At 42.6% G+C, this 22888-nt stretch overlaps 1 protein-coding gene and 1 long non-coding RNA gene across 13 annotated transcripts in view; one reads left to right on the top strand and one right to left on the bottom strand.

Annotated features, from left to right (window-relative positions):
• The window catches only part of BIN1 (bridging integrator 1), a 95478-nt gene extending 80227 nt beyond the window's left edge, over nucleotides 1-15251 (bottom strand). For all 12 annotated transcript variants that reach the window (XM_069020973.1, XM_069020974.1, XM_069020984.1 and 9 more), the window contains exon 1: nucleotides 15098-15251. In XM_069020973.1, coding sequence (XP_068877074.1) covers nucleotides 15098-15181 — 84 coding nt within the window. In that variant the 5' untranslated portion in view covers nucleotides 15182-15251. The remainder of the gene's footprint in view (nucleotides 1-15097) is intronic.
• A 3617-nt stretch (nucleotides 15252-18868) lies between these two features.
• On the top strand, nucleotides 18869-20493 carry LOC138113106 (uncharacterized). Its single transcript, XR_011151999.1, has 3 exons — nucleotides 18869-18988; nucleotides 19787-19830; nucleotides 19971-20493. It is a non-coding gene; the product is annotated as an uncharacterized lncRNA (long non-coding RNA).
• Nucleotides 20494-22888: the final 2395 nt, after the last annotated feature.

Below are 22888 nucleotides of genomic sequence, written 5' to 3'. Positions count from 1 at the left end.
GCAGGCAGACACTACAGGCTCTCAAGGAGGGCTTTATTTCCAAGGCCTGCCACTCCACTGTCCCATCCTGGTTTTCATTCACAGCCCCATTCATGAGGGTGAAACCTTAACTCACCCAGGCAACCAAGCTGTGTTGCTGTTCCTTGCTGACTGGGGGGCCCAGTATCTGTATCTGCAGGGCTGTGAGGACAGGCATGGGGAGCACTGCACACGCAGCCTCTGCCAAGGGCAGCAGTGGTGTTAAGAACCTGTTCAAGGGCAGGACTCAGCCCCCACAAGCACCTGCTCCAGAAAAACAAAGCAGACCATCACACTCTAGGGGTTTCTTTGGCAATCCCTTTCTTTCCTGTCCTTCTAAAGTAGCCCTTTTTTAGATAAGAGCTGGAACTAGTGTCATTTCCCCTAAAGAAAAAAAGCTTCATTTCCTCCTCTGGAAGCCCCAGTCCAGCCCTCACCCTTCTCCTCTTCTTCACTACCCCTAGTGCAGTTGGACCCTGTTTCTCTATTCAGCTCCCTAAAACATATTTGTTTCTTTTACACGGTCAGATCTTCTCCTGTGACAAGGAGAACATTTCCATTCCCTTCCTCAAGCAGCCTGTGCAACTCCCAGCACACTGTGCTGCTCTCAGACTTTGAACACCAAAAGGTTTCTGATGGCCAGGTCACTCCTTCACCCCCTTCTGCCACAGGGCTTCTCTGTCACCACAGATGCAGGCAACTCCTCACCAGCCCTGCCCACTCATGGATAGCTGTGCAGCATCCAGCTGCCTCCCATTTGAGATCCTAGCATCCCACCAGGTAGGACTCTGCTCCTTACACCATGGGAGAGGACTGGAGATAGGAAACAGAGGCTTTAGAGCAAGTCCAGTTTAGCTTCCAAGATCTGGCAGGACAGAAGGATCTTTTATTTTTTTCTTGTTTTATTCCAGAAGACTTTACTGGGTGCCTCAAACATCACCACAACTCACTAGTGACAGTTGTAATGACCCAGCTTCCCACACAAGCACCTTACTATCTGCCTCCTCAAGTTCTTCAGGGCAGAGCAGTTCCCCAGAGCTCCTTCTTGGGTTGACTTTTTCACAAGCAGACTTGCACTGTTCTGCTAACAGGTCTGCCAGCTCAAATTCACCTCCTGAGCACCTCTCCCTTTCTTCCTTCCTCAAGTATCCATTAACTCCCATTAATCTAGCCTCCTGGATAATCAGAGTAATGCTCTTTAAACACAGTACACAGGGCAAAGCCACTCTCTGTCTGCAGGTTGTGTTAGAGGGCATGGTGACCCTGCAGGTAACATGATTGGGAATATTATACTCCAGAGCCTCCAAATAATCCATTTATGGAGAAGGCTCCCCACAACAGGACATGAGTAGTGCAGAAAAGGCACTTTTGCTGAGTCTCCTGCCATATTCAAGTACGCCTGGCTAGACAGCAACTTACTGCAGTCCCAAATCAATGTGTTCCCTCCTTCAACCACCCTGGACGACACCTCACCTAATTTAAGAGTGACTTTGAATGAATCATTTCTGCTTGTGTGAAAGAAAATCATCTAGAGAAGAGCTAGCAGCATGGATTTTCCCCTCCTCTTCTGGTAAATTGTCCAGGTCATTAGCATCCATTCTGTGCAGCAGTTGTCAAAAGTCAGTTCATTGGAGCACTGAAGGAGAAAACACTGGGACTCTTCACCACCACAACACTCTGCTTTTCTGACTCCCCGGTAGCACTGACCTTGGAGCAAGAACTGAAAAGGAGGTTTTGGCACCCATTGCAGGAGAAATCAAACTGGTGCACCATGAACCAGCAGAAATGGAAAGCTGCTGTTAGCACTTATCAAAAACCTTGAAATTAAGGTGGCAAGGAACTGTAACATCACTTAATTCTCTCTTTTGTACTGGGAAAAGAGCCATTTAGATTGCATTAATCTGTGCAGCTGTATCCTCAGCCCTCATTCCCCCTTCTGTGCAGTAAGGCAGTCAGCTCACCACGCACATGAACGGGCTGGAAGGAGGGCAGGTTTTTCACCCATTCCTGCCAGCCTGAGGAGCTCAGATTCAGCAAATTCAACAGTCAAGGATAAAGACAAAGTTTTTCATCCAAGAGTAACAACTGATTTTTGCTGCCACTTAACATTAAAAACAAACCAAAATTAATTCGTTTAGGACACTAACATTAAGGATGTGGCTTCTTACATAAAAATCCCTCAAGTGACTTTCAGAAACGACTGAGATGTAGCACTAACCTCTGAAACTGCTCTCACAAAGAAAAGGTCACTACAAGTGGGAGACTGGCTCAAGAGCACTGCAACAAAAAGCCAGCCATGGAAATAGGTGAATAGTAGTTGCTCGACCTAAAATGAAATCTGAGTAGAAGCAAAGATCTAGCTTAAAAGTCTGTATTCACTGTTGCAAGAGGAAATTAATGCACCTTCTATATGTCTAATATCAGCCTTTATAAGGATCACTTTTCTCTAGAAAACAGCCATCCTGGCAGTTTAGGAAAACACAAGAACATATCTCCAGGATGCAAGAGCTATTCCCCTCAAAGCAATCTACAGCATGTTTACAGAAAGACACAAACAAATCCCCGGTTCTCCGGATGTTCTGCAAGCACACTTTCTCACCACTTTTGCACATGGCCAATCAGTTAAGAGGAAAGGTTCTTTTACCTACATAACCACAGGCTCAAACCAAGCATCTCCTCTCCCACAGAGGGCACTTATACGTGAGACAAGCCTCGAGATGCTGAACTGGCTGGGGCCCTTGGTGTACATCTAGCACTGATCCAAATCCTGATGTTTCAGGACTTTTTTATATGAAGATTTTAGTCCCTTCACTATGTTCAATATTTTAGGTTGTTTCTCCTTCCCTCTTCACCCACAGTTTTTGCAGTTTAGCTCCTATCGTCAGGTCTAAATTAAGTGATGCTACAGCAGAAGTGGTGCTGTGACAGACAGCATGGAAAAGCAATTCCCCTTCTCACTGGCAGGATGCTTGGTCTCTGTAGTCACACTGTGCTACAATCACGCACTTGCAATGCAGTTCAGTGTCTGCCTGCCCCGAGGCCATCCAAGCACCTTCAAAAGCAGGTTCCTTTTAAAGGCTCCTCCTACATTAGTTGATTTATCTTGTTATGTCACTCCTCTCTCTCTCTCTCATTTCTTGAGGTCATTCTGCATTATGCCTGCCCTGTAGGTACAGCCCAAGCACTGTGTTTGTACTCTAGCATGAATTCAAGGGTTGGTTCTCAGCTATAATCCACATTATATAACAAACTGAAATAATAATTATTTCTTGGTTTTTTTCTCTCTTAAATATATCTATGTTCCCATCCCCTCATCCACCCCCAAATATTCGACTGATGCATCATCCTCCCTCCAGGTCTAAATCACTGTGTTACTACGTGGACTTTTTTTTCTCCCTTCTGTAAATGCACAAGCTTGCCTTGCTATATAAAAGCTTATTAGGAAAAAAAAATACTGGTTTTTATTTATTTATCTTTTCCTTTTCTTTACAGTTTTTAGCAGTTAAAACGAAAGCATAGATATTTCCCTCTTCTACCCTTTACTCTTCACCCCCCCCCCATTTATCTTTAAGGACATGAAAATGTTCTGCTTTTTCACCACCAAAGCTTCTGAGAATATAAACAAATCCTGGCAAATGTGATTTAAACTTCACTTCCAATTTTTTCCTCATCTATTTAATAGCTTTCAGCCAGGAGTTTCAGAAAGTCATAATATAAGCCAAAGAGAACATAAAATTAAGAAGTTGGGTGCTAGCTACAGGTCTAGCTGAGCTGAGACAGAGGCCAATGCCCCAGCTTAGGCACCATCCCACTGCCCTGTGGTCCTGTGGACTGCTAGTCTTTTCCCTATTCCCACATTTTTTGCTGCCCCTCTAGACCCCCATCCAGAACTTACCATCAAATGTACCTATGAGAGGAGAGACTTGAAAGAGAAACAAGTAAAGCAGCACAACCAGAGGGTTGGTAATGGAGCAGCAGAATGCAGAATAGAGGAGGAAAAGGTGCAGCTAGAGGTGCAACATCTCAGTGGTAGAGGTGGTTTAAGAGTGATGTGAAACAGCTGTCCCGGCAGGAGTAGCTGGGTCAGTTTAAACCTCAGTCTGTAAAGACAAGACCTTACTAAGGCAAGTGGATGGAGACACAAAGTGCTCCAGCACCAGCTGCACAGAGCAGAAGACAGGGCAGCAAGATAACCATTCAGAAGTGGTCACTTCTCCCACCAGAACAAACCCAATGCCAAAGCAGGCACCTGCCTCAAGAAGTGCAGGAGATTAAGAATCTTAAGAGCTTAAGCCAGAGTTTTCAGACTTCGAATGCTTTAATCTTGACACCTTAAGCAGGTGGCCCAATTCCTGAGGTGCTGAAAACACATCTTCACCAGGAGACACACAGGCTCTGTTAGGGTCAGCCTCAGTCTGTCAGGCCTAGGGTGCACAGACTGCATATAGGTACCACTCTACCATCACTCTGCCACATAACTGCACCAGAGACAGACCACTGACCTCTCAGCTCTCAGGTGTGCTGGTGACACCAGGCCATCTTAGCCATATACAGTTGTATGCCTAATTCATAACTTTCTGGGCAATTTTTTTCTACTTGGTTTGCTCTTATTCAAAGCAGGCAGCTAAAAACACTGCATTCCCGAGTTCATGCTATTCAACAAAGATGAAACTGGAGAGAATATGTATCTATCAATACCTTGAAAGTAAAAGAGGAGGAAATTTCAGTCTTGAGAAAGCAGGTAAATTCCACCCTCCCTTCTGTCTGCCCCAGCCTTAAGCAGACACCAAACAGAGACCAAAAAATGTGGCACAACTGTGGAGCTAGATAGGCACTACATCATACCCCTGTACCTAATAAAGCCAAATGGCATCACTTAATTCAGCTGGCATCAATGTGACATTCCAGGCAACGGGAGTTCAACAACATCAATGTCTATTACTTGGGCAGGCATTTAACACAGCTTAATTAAACCCTATCTATAGCCAATGGTAACACTAGCAAGAGGAATAGATAATATAAATAGTGTTGTCTGCACAAATCCCCCTTCTCAATTCCTCTGCCTCCTCCTCTGCAACACTCATTTTAAATGCTGATACTTTTGCAAGAAGTATTTTTATTTTTACACAGGCCCTGATGCGAAATGAAGCAACCAAATCAGGAAAAAACATAAAAGGCATTTGAGGCCATGCCTGAGCTGGAGAAAGAGATAAAGGAGCAGGTGCATGCTAAGAGGAAGAGGGGCAGAGCTCTTATAAGGCAAAACAATGCTAGAGAGGGACTCCAGAAGGGACAGGCTGGATGCAGAGTGCTGAAGAGGCCAGTAAAGCTCCTACACATGTTCACAACCAGCTTGCTGAACAAGAATGAGAGATTCTCAAACGCAGGACAGATTTGGAACTCATGGCATGCACGATGGGGCAAAGGAAACACACGGGCATTTGGATCAGCCACTGGAATTCCCTGAGCTGGAAGGCAATAGCTGCAAGGGATCAGACATGGGGGATTTAGGAACAGTGCCCTCCAGCGCCATGGTGAGTTACAGAATGTGGTTTATCCCATCAAAGTGTGAACAAATGGATCAACAGATGATCAGCTCTTGATTCTTCCCAAGCAGTTTTTGAACAGCTCTTCTCCTTTCCACCCAAGAGGACTGCGCTTTTACTTCAGCAGAGCTGAAGGGTGAGGAACAGCAAATTAGAGAACCAGGCTTGAAGGGGAAGTCCTCTGGCTGTGAATAAGTGTTAAGTTCATCAGCTTCTTTGCCAGAGCACTTGTTAAGAACATGGGCCACACTGGTTTTGGAGAGGAAAATCACCACAAAGTGCTCCCCAAAGAGCCTCCTCAAAAATTAAGGCCTCAGCTGGAGACTTGGGACTGCCAGGTCAGAAGACATTCCAGCTAAAACACCCCAGCTCTAAGTCACCTTCATCCAGCATGACAAAGCAGCTCTTTTAACCTACTACATCCACAGCCTCATGGTGAGGGCATCCAGCCCTTATCACGCACACTTCCTCCCTGAATTATTTATGGCCACCAAGGGTCATGAAATAAGGAGAGCAAAAGCCTCCAGCTTGGCAAAAAGTTCTAGTCTGGCAACTGACTCTGATATCCATTCACAGAGAAGTCCCAGACCATGAGCAATTGGGTGCAGGACACCATTCCAGAGCTCTGTGATTGATGGATCACGTCACCCCTCCGACCTTCTGACTCCCACTACAGTCAGGTCTCCAAACCCTCCCCTCCCAGCACTGCACATAAACTGTTCTTCGTCTTCAAAGAAAGACAATCTCTTTTTCCACTTTCTTCAGCTATTTTCATAAAAATTTTACTGTGCAAAAACAGCCCTGCACCTTTGCCTACAAAGCAATCCATATCAAACTTCTGCAAAAATGTTTGGAAACCCTTTTAAGTCTTTTGGAATATGCTTTTACTGAAACAAATCAGAATTACCTTATTAACTGATATTGTCCAATATTTATATTGGAATTGTTTCAGAATAGGGAATGGCCTTTTTTGGCAATACATAATGCAAGCACACTGCAGATACTAACAAATAATCATACTGACTGCATGCATGATGAAGGAAACATAATCAGAGAGAGCACATCCTTGTCATAGCTCAAATTTATTAACACACAGTTAAGCTTGGCCTTTCGCAATGGCTGTCCAGTCTACACAGACAAAAAAAATTAAAATCCCAAGTATTCTTCTACTGCAGAGGTCAGTTCAATACACCAAAGAATAGTCATTTCACTCCTCTGCTGAGGAAACTGTACCTTAAGGAGTGTTGCAGTACAAAACCCAAGTGTATTTCTCCATCTGAATGATTTTACACTCTTCTCGAGCACTGTTCCTCTTATGGAAGCTGCCATCTCTCTCAACAGAATTTTTCCAAAAACATACTTTCAAGCAACCTTTGAAATACACTGCCCCTCAGTACAATAACTCAAATCCCTTCTGGGCCTCTTGTGTCAGACTCAACACTTGGACTAAGGGGTCATATTGCATCCACAGTGGGGAAATAGAGTATCTCTCCAACACAACACTTCACTGCCTGAAAACTCAAAATTAATGAGCTGAACGTTCCAATTCCAGGAAAGAAATTCCCTGCAATTTTTTTAAACATACTCTTTTTTTTTCCCCTCAGGGTTTTGCCCATTATTCCCCCAGAATGACTGAAGAAGCAGGAATGGAAATAAGGTTGGTCCTTCCACACTCAAGGCTCACAGAGCTGGTAGGATCAAGACCTAAAAAATTTTAACAACTTACAGGAATGTTTAACTTTACCTACAAGGGTACTGGAGAGCTACAAGACCAGCATAACTGTTAAGTAAAAAGATGCAGAGATCTACATTTTTTTTCAAACATCAGTCTTTATACCTACTCAGTATAAGTTTACATCTGTTGCTGGCACCATTCCAAGTAAATCCAATGGGAAGAATATCTATTTCACTCCACAAATATCATCCAACTCAGTTCTGAGTTGGTTAAGCCACACATTATTGTTTCTGGCCTGATAAAATGTGCGATCAAGCCAAGTAGTACAAAGGGAAAAAAACCCAAAAGCATAAACACTTGTAGCTGTTTTTCAAACACTGTAGTTTCTGTACCATTGAAGTTCCCTTTCCATCCCTGCTGGCAAACAAGCATTCAGCTCCATCTAATACAGTTCCAAAGCAGAGTATTAGCAATTGCCCAGTGAAAAATGTTTGTACTTCAGCTGTATCAACCTCTAATTTCCCTCCTGGAGAGCTGACTTTGAAAACAACTAAGAAACTAATGTGGCTCTTAAACCAAGTTTAACAAAAAGTTCTAAACCTATTTAAAACAAACAAACCAAACATGATCAATGCAGAATTACCAAAAAGAAATAATTTCAGAACAGGTTACCAGCTTTCTGAAACTGCATGTCAAATCCTTGCAGAGAGGGCAGCACTTCTGCGTATCAAGAGATTAAATACAGCCCATGGTTTTCACAGAGGGATTAGTTGCTGTTAAGCGCTGCTTTCCTCCTTATTGGTGAAGTTTGCACCCTCCATCCTGCCTGGCAGCCTATATTAGGAACACACTGCCACCCAGACTTCTCCTTTCTTGTAAAGAATAGGACAAAAAGAAAGGCAACACTGTCTGGCTTTCATGACTCTTCCCACGGCACTTCTGTGGAAACGACGACTTTCAGAAACTTTAACCTCCCAGCCACAGGTCTGAGTAAAGATTACTCCAGCCCAGCCTAAACAGTAGAAAATTCTATGTTGCACATGTGTACTAGCAGAGATCTGAGTAAACACAGTACTTATTTCTCATTTCATAAAGCTGCTTCATAGTGATTCTGTGAGACTGCTGTTTAGGTCTGTGAATTCCCCAAGCTCTGGGTTCCAAGTTTTCCACAAAATGCAACTCCTTGCTCTGGTAAACCCTTCCTGAATGCAAGTTCCCAACATAATAAAGGAGAACCTCAGGGGAAAAAAAAAAAAAAAAAAAGAGAGAGAGAGAAAGGGAGAAAAAAATAAATTAAACAACTGTATAACTTAAGCAGGTTGAAGAATTTCTATTCCCAACTACCAGGGCTGTTCCTTCAGATCACAAATCTAAAGAGAGGTACTTTCTGAGTAGCAGCTAAAAAACAAAACTATGCAAGCAAGTTGGCATGATGAAAATATAACCCAAAACAAAAAAAAAACCCCACTCATCAATCCTATTTTCTGCTAATAAATACATTTCAAGTTTTTCTTGGAATGCGGCACAGGACCTACCCTGCAGTACTTGCCAGCTTTGTGAAGATCAAACAGCTTCAGAGCCTAGGAAAGTGCCCAGGGAAACCTGAACTGTCTGAGGTCCACCAGCCACTTGGATGCACCTGCTGAAAAGACACCTGACAAGATTTATTCATCCCTTGTGCCACTGCCAATAGTTCAGGCAAATCTGCAGAGGTTCCTCTCTCCTATTCTGACAGTATTAAGTAGTCAACTAATACCATATTTAAAATTGATTTTGACTAGGCAAGATGATGGAAATTACTTTCTTCTCTCTCCCAATCCCTTCCTGTGAGAAATGTCCCCTTTTACCTCAGCAGTAGGAATGCCAGAATAGTACAGGTTTGCTGGCACTCATGCATTCAGTACTGCAGTTGCTGGAGAAACCTGAGTATGCAGTCCCTCAAGAGAAGGCTAAAACACAGCCTGAAGTCAGAATGGACCTTGATGTACTATTCTACCTGCCAGCAGTGCTCCAAGGAGGCTTTATTCGTATTTTAATATTTGTTCCCATCTCAGTGCTCTGGCGTAGAGAATGCAGAGTCTCCTGGTCAGCATTAATACAGTCTTACCCCCCATTAGAAGGAGCTGGTCTGCACACCCTGAATGGGCCAGCCCACTTAGGGGGCTTAGCTGTGGCCAGCTCAGGGTGACAGACCTGTCTGTTCTGTTTGGGCAAATTGAGTCTGGCTTTGTGATCATGTCAGGTTGCCAGTACAGAACTTCTGGGAAGACAGGCTGATCCCTCCATGTACAGGTAGACAGCCAGGACTGTAAGATGATCCTTGCAAAGTTGCAGAACTGGCACAACAGACAGCTCAGGTGTCTGGTCACCATTGCAACAGTGGAAAAAAATAGCCACTCTAATACCTGTTAACCTAAGGTACCCTCTTGTCACTGCAAATGTTTCTAGAATCAGAGCTTCATTATACATTTGATCCCAAGCAACAGGGTCTTGTGTCTCTGTCTAAAGAGTCATGAACAAAGGAAAACTTGCATTATTCCCAAGGATCCTAGTCCAGATAGATGCTGAACATCTCAGGCTGCACCCAGCTTTCCCCAACGGCTTGGCCAGCTGTGTCATTTGCTACTCACATGCGAAGAGCAATCATGATGTTGGAAAGAAAACAAACATCTGTGCCTGAAACCACAAACCTTGCCTAACAGTTAGCATGCAGGATAGAGGGAGAGGCCAGAAAAGTTTTGATGTCACTCCCTGAGAGATGAGGTCTGTAACACTAACTCTCTATGGCCTAGAGCCTCACTAAAAGTCCTCAGTGAAAAGACATCTTCCACATCCTGCTTTATAAACCTGATCTCACAAGAACTGCACCAGAGAGGACTGTTTGCAAGACTAGAACTTACAGGGAAGATAAAGTGACCAGGAATAGGGTTGGGCCTTTTCCAATCAGAAAATTCATCCATCCATGAGATTCTGCTGCATATAAGAAATCTGTTGCCAACAGCCAGACAGAAGGGCACCTTCAGCAGGGCACTGTAAGTGCCCTGCCAATCAAACCATTCCATGGGCAAGGAGACATGTGGAGCCTGGTTTCCTATTTCACCTCCTCCCTGTACCATGCAGATTATCTGATACCAGTAATACAGTCTGAGCTCATACTGGAATCATCTGAACATTAGGGGCATTAATTCAGATCTTCCTCCTGTATCCAGTGCCTGTTTTCCAGCAACCTTTAGGCACAAAGTACCTTTGAGACTCTACTCATCCCCTAAGCCCTGCATTCTTGAGAAAGCAAGCTAATAGACATAAAGTAAAAAGCCCTGTCTTTGTCATCTGGGGAGTCCCCCAGGAAAAAAACAAAATGTTAATTTTCCTGCCAGATCAGTAGGCGACCAATACTTGTAGCTCTTCAGGCTATTTGTTCTTCACTGGCACAACAAGACAGACTGCCACCAAACCATCCTACCCTAAGCAAAGGCAAGAAGAAAACATTGAAGCTTTGAAGAGACAGAAGGATCCCAAAGGAAAACCAGCAAGAAACTTCTCTCCTCTTAAGCTGGTAGATGCAATACATCTCCTTAAGAGAGCTTTCTGCATCTACCATTTTCATAGAAAGGCTCCCTCCCCATCTACAGAGCAGGGGGCCTCTGATAGGTGAATCCTGATGACAGCTGTATTTAAATTTGCTTTAAGGTTCTTGGGTACTGTTCATTAGTGGACTCTCACCTGCTTCAACAGGGCTGAGATTTCATTCCAGGTGTTTCCTCCAGCCATGCTCCACCTATTGGAGCTTGACTTAGGAGGAGGTAAAAAGTCTTATCACGGCAAACTCAAAATGCAAACCATGCCTTCTGCAAACCCTGTTCCACCCAAACCACAATCTGTGAGACCAAGACTGCAGCCCAGCCTCCTTGGACTGCGCAGCCAGAGGAGAGCAGAACTTTGCTCTGACAGATGGTTTAACCAGAAAAACTTCAAACAGATGTGGGTAAACATCGGTGGAATTAAAAAAGCCAAGAACGGAAAGCAAAAGTGACATTTCATGGCAACACAGCAAGTCAGAGTTTATGACTACAAATGGCAAGTCTATGACCTAAATGTGACCCCCTAACACAAGGGAGTTTGGATGTCCAAACTAAACTTTGCCAGGTCCTGCAGGGAAAACAAAGTCTTCCCCTCTGGTTAGTGATGGAGAGGGAGAAAAGGCGATGCCTTGGTTTGTTGGTACATCAGAAGAAACCCATGACAAAATACAACAGTCTGTTCATGTCACAGAACACAGACACCTCATTTTGCCCAGCTTTATAATGAAAAGAGAGTGAGAGACCACCACTACTACAGGATAGGAACTTCCCACACTCAGTCTAAGTAAAAATAAGTTCATTCCTTTCTACTCCTCTCCACACAAAAAAAACTCCCAAGGAAAAAAAACTTTCTTTCTTTCTGATGTCAACTTTACAGTTCATCTCCTCAGACAAAGCTATTAATCTGTATGCAACTTAAATCAACAGTCAGTGCCTGTACAGCCAATACCATCTTTCCACACTGAACCTTTGCTTACCATGCTGAAGGAAAGCAAAGAGCTTGATCCTGTGACAAGGACCCTCAGCATCAGCCAAGCTATTAAACCCCAATTCATTTGCTCCCCAAGCTCAGCTCCCTCCTGGAACCTTGCAAAGGAGCTACCCTCACACCAGGATTGCACCAAGTCACCAAGATGCTGTTTGAACTTGTTCAAAGCAGAAGTGTGCATATGCAGACACATCCAGAAGCAGGACATTATTAGAGGAAAATGAGAATTGTGGAAATTGGGGAAACTTTTAAAATTTTCGAAAGTGTTAAGATAAAAATTGGTCACAAAGCAGAAACACAAACTTTAACCAAGATGATGGATTACAGACATAAAGAATAAAAAAACTTCAGAGCCTCACTGGAAAAGTTTAAAAGAGCTTGCAAACACTAGGCTCCCTCTAAGACACCATGACATTGGGGACATTACAATTTTACTCATTTAAGAAGTTTAGAATTATGAAAAGTCCAGAGCTCAACATCTCAGTCTGAAAATCCTCCAGCTAAATTCAGGATGAATAGATCATGATTTCCAGCCTAAATATCCTAATTTATCCTAATTAGTTGCAAAAGGTGATATGAGTTAGAAACAGTTGCATGAGCCCTTTCTAAGCAAGGTTCCTCCAACTTATTTGATGCATTTCGCTGGACAATTGGCAAATTATTACCAAGTATTGTACTTGAGGCTACCTCTGAGTAGAGACAGAGGTTAAATGGTTGTCCAGCCCATTTGTAAAAAGCACAGTCGACCATTCCATCCCATATTTCCTGTGGAATTGCTGAAGTGTCTTCCAAGAATAGCCAGTAGTTTTGCTGAAAGGCTCAAAACAAATAACACTTCTGAAGGAATATCTTACATGGTTTACATAATAGGCATCTCAGAAGGGAAAAAAGGATGTGTACAGTGTTTCAGTGTGAATTCTGCATTGAACAAAAAGACATCATTCTTTGCTTAACACAAGGCCTAAATTCACCATGAAGAAAACTGCTGATGTCAAAGCCTCAGGGCTCAAGTTGAGAGGGAGATATTCTGAAGGGAAGACTTTTTTATCTTCAATTCAAATCAAAATACAATATGGAAAAAACCAGCCTCAGCAGTCTCTGTTTAAGCCTAAAAAAGGAAAAGTTCAACCCTAGCCAACATCCTTTCATGAAAATCTAACACATTTTTAAGTTCTGTTACCAGATCCACCTCTGCACATTTCTGCTTACCTTTTTTTTATTATTTAACATCTGGTCCTTATCTCCCAACACACAGTTCACCCTTCCTGCTAAACACAGTATCACAGTTTATAACTAAATACCACAAGAGCAGAGCGTCATAACCACTGGTGCTTCCACATCACTTCATGTTCAGCTGTATCTCTCCTCCTGACCTGAAAGTTAACACTGACGCATTTGCCTCAGTGAAAGTCTGTCCCTTAGAGACACGGGTAAAATACTGAATGCTTCACGAAAGAAGAATTGTTACAGACAATACTGCAGCAGAATGAGGACACAAGTCAGATGATGAAGCAAGCAATGCCGTTTTTTTCATTTTTTGAGAACCCAGAGAGCAAAGTTGTACTGTTTGCATCAGGATAACAGCAGCTGAAGGGTCTGGAATTTGTGTTAGCAAGTGCTTGGGGTTGTTTTCTCCTTAGAGGAAAACAAGCTGTGCTTTCCTCTTCACAAAGAGACAAACAATTGTTTCCAGTTCGTGCAAATCACCTGCAATACACGGCTAACTCTTGATTATTATTGTCATTCCCATATCTCCAAACACCACCAGGGCGTGAACAAGGAAGTGAGCTAGATCAACAGTTGACAGAAATTTGTGGAAAATTTTCCCTAGGAAAAGAACCTGTGTATGTTCTGATAAGAGACGAGGGAAGGGCTTGGCAGGCCACACTTGGTTCCAAGCGGCACCACTAAATACAATAACATCACCAGCACGCCAAGGAGCTCAGCCTCTACCACCTACCCTAATATTAACTACAAATATGGTTGCCATATGGTGGCTAACACAGAATGAAGTTAGCATCTGCGATGAGTTCAAGGTGGACCTGTGATGAGTTCAAGATTCCTCATCCCGTCCCCTCTGGAACAACAGTAGGGTAAAAAAACCATGGATGTGGCCATGCTCACTCTTGTGTACAGAGTGAACCTTGCTACTGCAGTTCCATACTGGATCTGGTAGTTACTGGGTTTTTTTTCCAAGCAGTCAAATGAGTTCAAGGGATGCTTCTAGTCTCAGTAATTGAGGTAAAAGTAGTGGGTGCAGCATATGCAACATTAAGTCCAAGTAGTTTGGGCTGCAATTCTGACCCAGCAGCGCTTCTGAGCAGTGTCAGAGACTGGTACAAGGCTCAGGCCAGCATTGCATTTAATCCCAACCCTCCTAGATTAAATCTAGCTGCTAAAGATAACTCCCAGGGAACACGAGCAGCAGTGGGCAGATCAGCTCAAAGATGCACCAGTCCTTATTCAGTCAATGTCATCTCACAGCAAACCACTGAAAACCAAGATGAGCGTGCCTCCAATAAAAGCAGCTGATCAATGTCCCTGCGTTAAATGCCCGATAATCCCCACACAGAGCAAGCATCTGGCATCAGATGCAGCATGCCAAAGAGATGAACAGGGAAAGTATCCATTGCATATTCCTGGCACCTTCTGCTGGCACAGGGGTGGGCGGAGAGCAGCGAAAGGGCTCCCGGGATTCAAAAATACACACACACAACCCCCCTCCCCCCCCACCCCCCTAGCAGATCGGCACAATCTTTAAAGGCCGTACGGCTTTGGCTTTACCACCATTCCAAAATGAGGAGCTCAAGGTCAGTACAGCAAGTAGCGACTATCATGCGATGCTGCTGGAAGATAAGGGGCAAGTGCCCATCTCCTTTCCCTCACCATCTTTGAGGTTGCGCATTTACGCTATGGCAAAATACAGAACTGCTCTCGAAAATGCTGCATAAAGCACAACCTAAATGCCACAACGGGAAGGTCTCCTCCTGTTGAAACAATAAGCATCTGCGGATCCAGCACAAGCGTGCGGCGCTCCGTCCTCGCTCCCGGCCCCATCCGATGCCATGTTTCCGCAGGCGGACGGTGAACCCTCACCGCTCCAGCAGGGATAGTCGGCATTCTCAGGATGCAAAGGGGCCCTAATTCCGCAGGCAGAGAAGGCAGCTGCCACCCCCCCGCAAGCACCCACGGCGAGACGCATCCCTGCTTCGGGGACGGCTGTCATCCCCGGCACCCGCGTCCCCCCCTCCCAACCCCGCATCCCGGGGATGCCCCTCTTCTCCCCTACCTTCTCCTGCGCCCGGGTCAGCTTCTTCTGGACGTTGCTGGCGATTTTCCCGGCCGTGACCCCCTTGCTGCCCAGCTCGGCCATCTTGCCTCCTCTTTTTAACGGGCTGCGAGCGACGGACCGGCAGGAAGGGGGGGAAAACCCGGCGGGCAGGCGATGGCCCCGGCCGTCACCACCGCCGCCTCCCGCCCGCCGGCCGCCTTTTAAAGGGATAGTGCTGCCTTAAAGGGACAAGGGATGGGGGCAGGTTTTGGACGGATTTCCCCCACCCTGCCTGCCTCCTCCGGGTCCCCTGCCGCCGCCTGTCCCAGAGGAAGCCAGCAGGGTGGGAGAGGCTGGGAAGCATCGCAAGGGATTAATCTTAGATGGTGGAATGAGTTTGCTGTCTTCTTTCATCCCGCAGCAAAACGACATTCTTGTTTTAAGAAATCTGTGCCACTAATTGTTATCTGATTGTCCAAATTCATAGGACATAGGTACTTCTCAAATTACTCTTGGATCTTCACAAGCAAAAAGGGGGAAATTTAATTCCTTAAGGAAGGGTACCTGGAAGTGAATCAAACCCCTGATTTTAAAAGGCAAGATGAAATTTCAAAAGGCTTAAATCATAGAATTATTAAGGTTGGAAAAGACGTCTCAGATAATTGAGTCCAACCATTACCCCAGCACCACTGTACCCACAACTAAACCATATCCCCAGGTGCCACATTCCCCACACCTTTTGAACACTTCCAGGGATGGTGATTCCACCATTTCCCTGGGCAGCCTATTCCAATGCCTGGCCACCCTTTCAGTGAAGAAATTTTTCCCAATATCCAATCTAAACCTTCCACAGCACATCTTGAAGCCTTTTCTTCTAGTTCTGTCACTTGTTACCAGGGAAAAGAGAACAACCCCCACCTTGCTTACAGCTTCCTTTCAGATAGATACAGAGAGTGATGAGGTCACCGAGACTCCTTTTCTCCAGGCTGAATCCCCCCAGTTCCCTCAGCTGTTCCTCATGGGACTTGTGCTGCAGACCTTTCACCAGCCTTGCTACCTTTCTCTGGACACACTCCAGCAGCTCAATCTCTTTCCTTTATTGAGTGGCCATGAAACTGAACACGGGATTTGGGGTGTGGCCTCACCAGTGCCAGGTACAGGGAAATGATCACTGCCCTGGTCCTGCTGGCCACACTGGTTCCATTTCTGATGTCATTGGCCACTATGCCATTGGTCTTGGCCACCTGGCTTTGGTTTTGCTTTGCTAGATCTACTGGGCAAACATGTTTTGTCCGATTGTATTCCTTTACACATGAGGACAAAGTTCTGCTTCCTGGAATACAGGAAGCCACCTCAGCACTGTTATTCATGTCCTAATACTCAGCCCCCAGGCTTCCGTCAGTACCACACACCGGGGCTTGGGCGAGTGGTGGGGAAGCTTCCTTCCTTTCCTCTCCTGCTTCTGCACACTCATCCCAGTTCTCTGTGGGAGCTTGGGACTGAGTACTTTGTGCTCTCAGTACCCACTGCAGTACCAACCAATGCTCTGCAAGGCAGCTGAGATATATAACAAACATGCATGTACCTTTGTTTAAGATGGAAACACCTATTTTAGTTACAAGATGGTATCAAAACTTCCCTGTGTCCCTGGACCATTTCACACAGGCATTACTTTGCCAGATGAAGACTCTTATCTCCAGTTTCACACACACAGAGAATAGTCTAGCATGCACTACTGCCATGTAAAGCAACAGAAAAATGTTGAAGGTGATAACTTAAGAGAGCAAGGCCAGATTTTTTCATTTATTGTTTCCCATTTCTGCTTCAATACTATTTCTGTTTATTCAGAACTTAAAATTAAAACAATTGTCTTGCCAGAGCCCTTAGAAACTGTGGGCAGAGAACCTGTCAGCACCTCTTTGTAAGGCTTCATGAGAGTGCCTCTGCATTTCTTGCCTGTTTTGACAATGGCTTTTTTTTCATGACAAAACCTTCATTCAGAATCCAGTTTAAACCCATGGTATACTTCAATTATGTTAGTAGACATACTATTCCCATTTAATAAAATACTAGGGCATGTGTTTCGGTTACGTATCAGTAAAATGCAGTGATACAAGACAGACTCGAGTGTATGCATATCCGTGATGCCAATCTATACTGCAAACTGCAAATTTATTCAATTCTTTCCTGGCTTTACATTTAATATTCATCTATCTATATGATCAGTATTTAGTATTAATTTAGTATTCATTTTCTGTAGTATATGTCCCAAATGCATGCAATTTTTTCCATAATTTCAGCCTTACTAGTTATTTTCATAATACCTTTCTTCTCCAGTATCATCTATAATTATTCTCTCACCCCCATCTCCCCTGCCTTAGCTGAGCTTTTAAGGGTGAAAGATGAACATATGGTTAAACATTTGTAACATCACGTTTAAAAGAGCAGATGTTTCAGGGTCAGAACACATTCCTCTCCACCATACCTCATATATTTGCTTCTCCTGCCTAGGTCTTTTCTTCGATGAAACTGGTTTTGAAGGGATTTTTGTCTGATTACGTTCTTTCAAGTGAAAAGCAAATGATTGCAGCACATGAGCTGAAAAGAGAGTCCACAGCAAACATCAGACAACTGTGAAACAAAAGCAGCCAGACACACACGCTCACCACAATGAAAAATGATGACAAACTGCGTACATTTTAAAAGCTGGGATTAACAGCAAGTATCCACTTCTCAGCATGAGTCATTTCCCGGTTATTTCTGTGCTTGATTGGATCAGCACCAAAGCTGCAAAGCATTTGCTGGGCTCCAGGTGTGTTGCAAAAGGTACTCCCCTGGCATGATCCACATGCATTGCCAGTGGCCGTGCAACTGAATGACCATATAAGCCATTTCAGCCAGGTAATACATGCAGGAGGTTGTTGCTTTGTGAACAAGAGTGGCTTCAGTCTCGTATCTATCCACCATTGTTCTGATCTCAAGCTTACTGTGTTTCACAAGCTTATAAACGTAAATAATTTCAATTGGACTGCAGTCCAATTGTATGTAGTAATAAGCATACAGGCTAGCACCATAATGCTTGTATTTGTTTATGCTTTGTGGCATTGTGAGACAGGGATGTCAAACCTTTTGGAAGCCATTAGTGACAGATTCTGCACAACTGGAGTTAAAAGAAATCAAACTTAATGCTTATGAGTATCTCCTGCAATGAGATTCATTAAGTTCAATATGTGCATATTTGTCTAATCTGTTTTAACACTGGACCCCAGAACACTTCATTTCACCTGACTGTAGCCAGCTAAACATATTTAATTTAAGCTGAGTCACCTTGGCTCCTTTTATAGTCAAAAAGGAGATATCAGTACCTTCAAAGCTGAGGAAAGGTAAACTAAAACATCTCCCTTCCCCCTTAGCTACAGAGGGAGATTAGCTAAATAGCTTAACTAGTTAAGAAAGCCAGATGGGTTATGAAACCCACCTGTAGTCCATCTCCCTGGTGACAGGATGACTCATTTACACAGTTCAGAGGGAAGAAGCAAATCTGTCAAACACTCTAGCACAAACAGGCATATTAACATGTACATACCCACCACTGCTTTTTTATGGCTTTCTTAATTGATTAATACTCTAGTCAATAATGACTATGTTAGGCCTCAGCCCCATAAGTGTATTTCACTTCTCAGTTGTCTCATTAAAGGGAGATAAACTGTTCACCTGTTTACAATTAAACATATGCTTAAATGCTCACTGGCTTGGAGTCTATTATTTTGTAGCTTAGGTACAATTTATTCCCTTCATTACACAACTTGTTGTTCCACCTCTTTTTTTCATTATTATTAGTAGTCCTGTTTTGCCAGTTTTGTCCATCTTGGAGCACGATGTTTTCTTCATGATTCCTAATTTAAATTGGTATAAAAATTTATTTTTCCAAAAGTGATTTCAGCAATGTATCCATTAACTTATTTTTATTTTTTCTGATTTGAATCTTTAATTATAGTTCGTGTGTTTAGAACTACGATCTGTGATAACCAAAATCTTCCCTGTTACTGGTGGCAAAATCTTTCATGTATAATCCCATTCATTTAACTAAAATAATTCTAAAATTACAACAGTAGTGGTCTCTACCAGTCATGGAACTAGGAGTATATATTCTCTGTTCCAGTAACAAACAAGATTAAAAGCCAGTTAAATTGATTTTTGTTTCTTTTCAGCAAGGAGTTCTGATTTTAAGATAATTACAGTTTTTAGAAAATATTTAGTAGAGTTCAGTTAATTAAATGTTTATGGAAAATATGACTATATCATTACTGAATTCTTTAAATGCTTGTATTTATACTAAATAATATTAATTGGAGTAAGCTCTTTGAAGCACTCTAAAGCCCTTCACCCCAAGTACTAATATAATGCAAGATGGGTCTATTTCAATCATAATTTCTTGTAGTATTCAAAGCTGAAATTCAGATATTAAACAACCTGGTTTTTGGATCCATAGTTTTGTTCTGACTAACTCTGGCTATAACGCTATGGGTCAGTTGGCCTCACTCCCTGCCAGCACCACTGTCTTGCTTCAGTGATGTCAGGTGAAGGACTAACTTAAGACAGTAAATCCAACATCTTGAAAACAACAAATTGCACAAAATATATTATGTGGCAAAATCTAATCAAGTTCTAACCCCAACCTTGCCTGCCTTTTTCTTTCCATTGCAGATCATGCATTCTTCTGGGACTGCATTCCAGAAGATCTTGCAAAGGTGACTTCTGTCTTTTCTTTTAACCTGATAACATTGTCAAGCATAATTTGGTTATCAGTTTCACCATTATCTAGTTTGCCTTGGAATTCTTTTCTGACTAACTATATTCTCTTGTAAACTCTCCCTTTGTTCTCCCACAGAAAGGTGCAGGGAAGAATCAGGAAGTTTTTGCCATAAAAATAGTAGAGAAAACCTCTCTGATTATGTGTTCTGTCCTTTCGAACAAGAGCAACATGAAAGAACTTTGATTTTAAAATAATGTCCTGAAGGTGTTCTCTCCCACACTTGTCAAACACTCAACTCCTGCTGGATCTCTCCACTATCTTTTATGAGAAACAGAAGATGATACCCAAGTGACTCTTCTCATGCTCTAAACACACAAAAAAACACCCAAAAAATGAATACCATAGCACTGGAAAGGCTCCAAAGCTGAGAGCTTTGCCTGTGTTGTTCATACTCACCTGCTCAGAAACAGGAAGAGGCAGGAAATAAAATGACAATAAAACTTTGTCTCATGTTCACGGAAGACTGTCCCTTGATTGCAAGCTTGCTTGAGTTCTAGGGAATTACGTGGTATTCATGATGTGTCTTACTGGGACCTCCAAACTTTGGCAGATTTTTCACTGAACTTCAAAATTCAGATAATATTTCTTTTCCATCCATATGCCCATTTGGATGCTTGATACACCTGCATGTAACTGTTTTTTTCTCTGCCTTTGTGGGTTTAGCCATCACAAACTGGTCTTTGGCCCTGAATTTGTGACACATCAGCTACCCTTTGCTATTAAATGAAGTGAGTAAAGAATGGAAATGGTCTGTAAGCTTTGCACAAATATACCTCCAAGAAGCTTATCAAAATTTCTATGTACCCCATTGTGCAGGAAAAGAAGGGATTTGGTACATATGAAATAACTTTGGTTTTACTTTTTCATTATCATCAATCAGCAAGGAACAGGCAGGTGAGTCATGTACTTCCTTTCTTGAAGCCTTCAATATCTAAAACATTTAAAACATCTAAAAAATCAGAAATAATTGTATACTGAAATGGATGGGCCAATTTATCCCCATCTATAGCTACAGTAGAACACATGGCCCATCTGGTGGAATCACACAAAGGATAGCATATCACCAGGACACCATATCAACAGCACAAACTGTCACTGAAATACAGGAGATATTTGATATTTTCTATCAAACATATGTCCACAAGGTTCCACACTTGTGATAACTGTGCCAGGTGGATTATGTAATGGTAACAGTTGTCCCAGTTGCAATGTCTTCCTCCTTGCTTCCCTTTACCAAGAGCCTCATTTTATTTCCTTGGCAACAAAATAGGGTGACTTATTCACTGCACATTACTTACAAGAGCCATCTCTCCTTACTTTTCACTTTTTACTGGAAGCTTACTATCAATTCAGATCTTTTCAGTTTTCAAAATTATCCAACGCTTTGCTTTTGAGGTTTGGGATTTGATTTTTCAGAAAATAAGGATGGTAACTTTCCAGTCTGGGCACATCCTGTTTTCTGCATATATCTAATAAAACATTGGATACAATTTATTCATACAATCTATTTTATTTAATAATTACTGACATTTACAATAATGTTTTCCTAGACCTGGATCAGGGCTGAACTGCAGAAAATGCAACACAGAAAAATGCACAAAAAATTATTCTCACCGGTAACAATTCAGCCATTTCCAGAGCTCTATCAATTCTGTAAAAAGGCTTTCATAAAGATTCAGCAAAAAACAGTGAAGGCCTCAAAAAGTTAGAATTTGTTAGAACTGATATATTTCTCTTCACAAATTATGTGACATTTTAATGTATCATTCAATGCTCTGACATCTTCAAGTCTCCATGCCAAATTTAGCAGAAAACATTTACAGTCCAAAAGTAAGCATCCTCTAAAGTTTAATGAGTCACAGCCCTGTGTATACAGATATCAGGGTCATCAGCATGCTAGAAGAATAAACATAAATTTCAAGTTAAATTTCTGGTTTGTTTCCAAACTGTATTTTGAAACAAGGCAACACTACCAGATAAATCAACCAAACATAGTAAATTGTGAACATTTTTCTTAACATGTCACTGCACAAGTGATGGAAATACATGTTGTTTCTACTACTGTACTCTGAAAGCTGAAGCACAAGTCTGGAAATGTTGCAGACTCTGAGCATCTTTACTAGGAATTTTTCAATACAGGATGTTCCCTCAAAACCCCACCTTTTGTAATCACAAGAATAGGTGTCCAGACAGGAAAAAAACCTCAAAATCTGAATCACAAAAACTGAAAACCAAAGAAGGGCAGGGGGAATTAAGCCATGACTTCAACATTTTCATTTATTTTAGGGAATTCACAGTCTCGAGTCACAAGCTAAGGAAAGACAAAACATGACACTTCTCTCTTGGACATGGAGGTAAAGATAAATTTATTATCTATATTGCAGAGATGTGCTGCTTGTAAAACAAGCTTCTAGAAACTGGTAGCAAATAGAAACCCAAAAGGAAACTATTACAAGAGAACAGTATTTTTGATCTACATAACACTGGTGAGCTACATCACAGCAAGACAGAGCAAACTGCCTGGATAAGAATAATCTTGCACAGCATTATCCTCTGGCTGTATGTGTGCTGTCAGATCTTTTGAGATCCTAGATTTAAAACAACCAACCAAACAAGCAAAAATATCCCTTCCTAGCTTGCCAACGTGATCCAGATTTACCAAGACTTACATAGTAAACCTTTAGTAAGGCAAGCAACCTTACATTCCCTAGACAGAGCAACAAATAGGTGCAAGCCACTTGCAAATCCTACCAACACTACACCTACTCATAGCCCCATAGGGTTGTGGTAATCCTAGAAACCACACAGTTCTTTCCTTCTGAAATTACACATTCCCATTTTATTTAGAAAGCTTTTCTTTATGGGGAAGAACAAGAAGGTTTGACCTTGCCATTAATGAAATGCTTCCTGGAAATATTTAATTAATTATCCTATCCTATCCTATCCTATCCTATCCTATCCTATCCTATCCTATCCTATCCTATCCTATCCTA

The sequence above is a fragment of the Aphelocoma coerulescens genome, chromosome 7 (assembly GCF_041296385.1).
Source record: "Aphelocoma coerulescens isolate FSJ_1873_10779 chromosome 7, UR_Acoe_1.0, whole genome shotgun sequence".
Taxonomy (NCBI): domain Eukaryota; kingdom Metazoa; phylum Chordata; class Aves; order Passeriformes; family Corvidae; genus Aphelocoma; species Aphelocoma coerulescens.
This window is presented reverse-complemented; position numbering and strand designations above follow the sequence as displayed.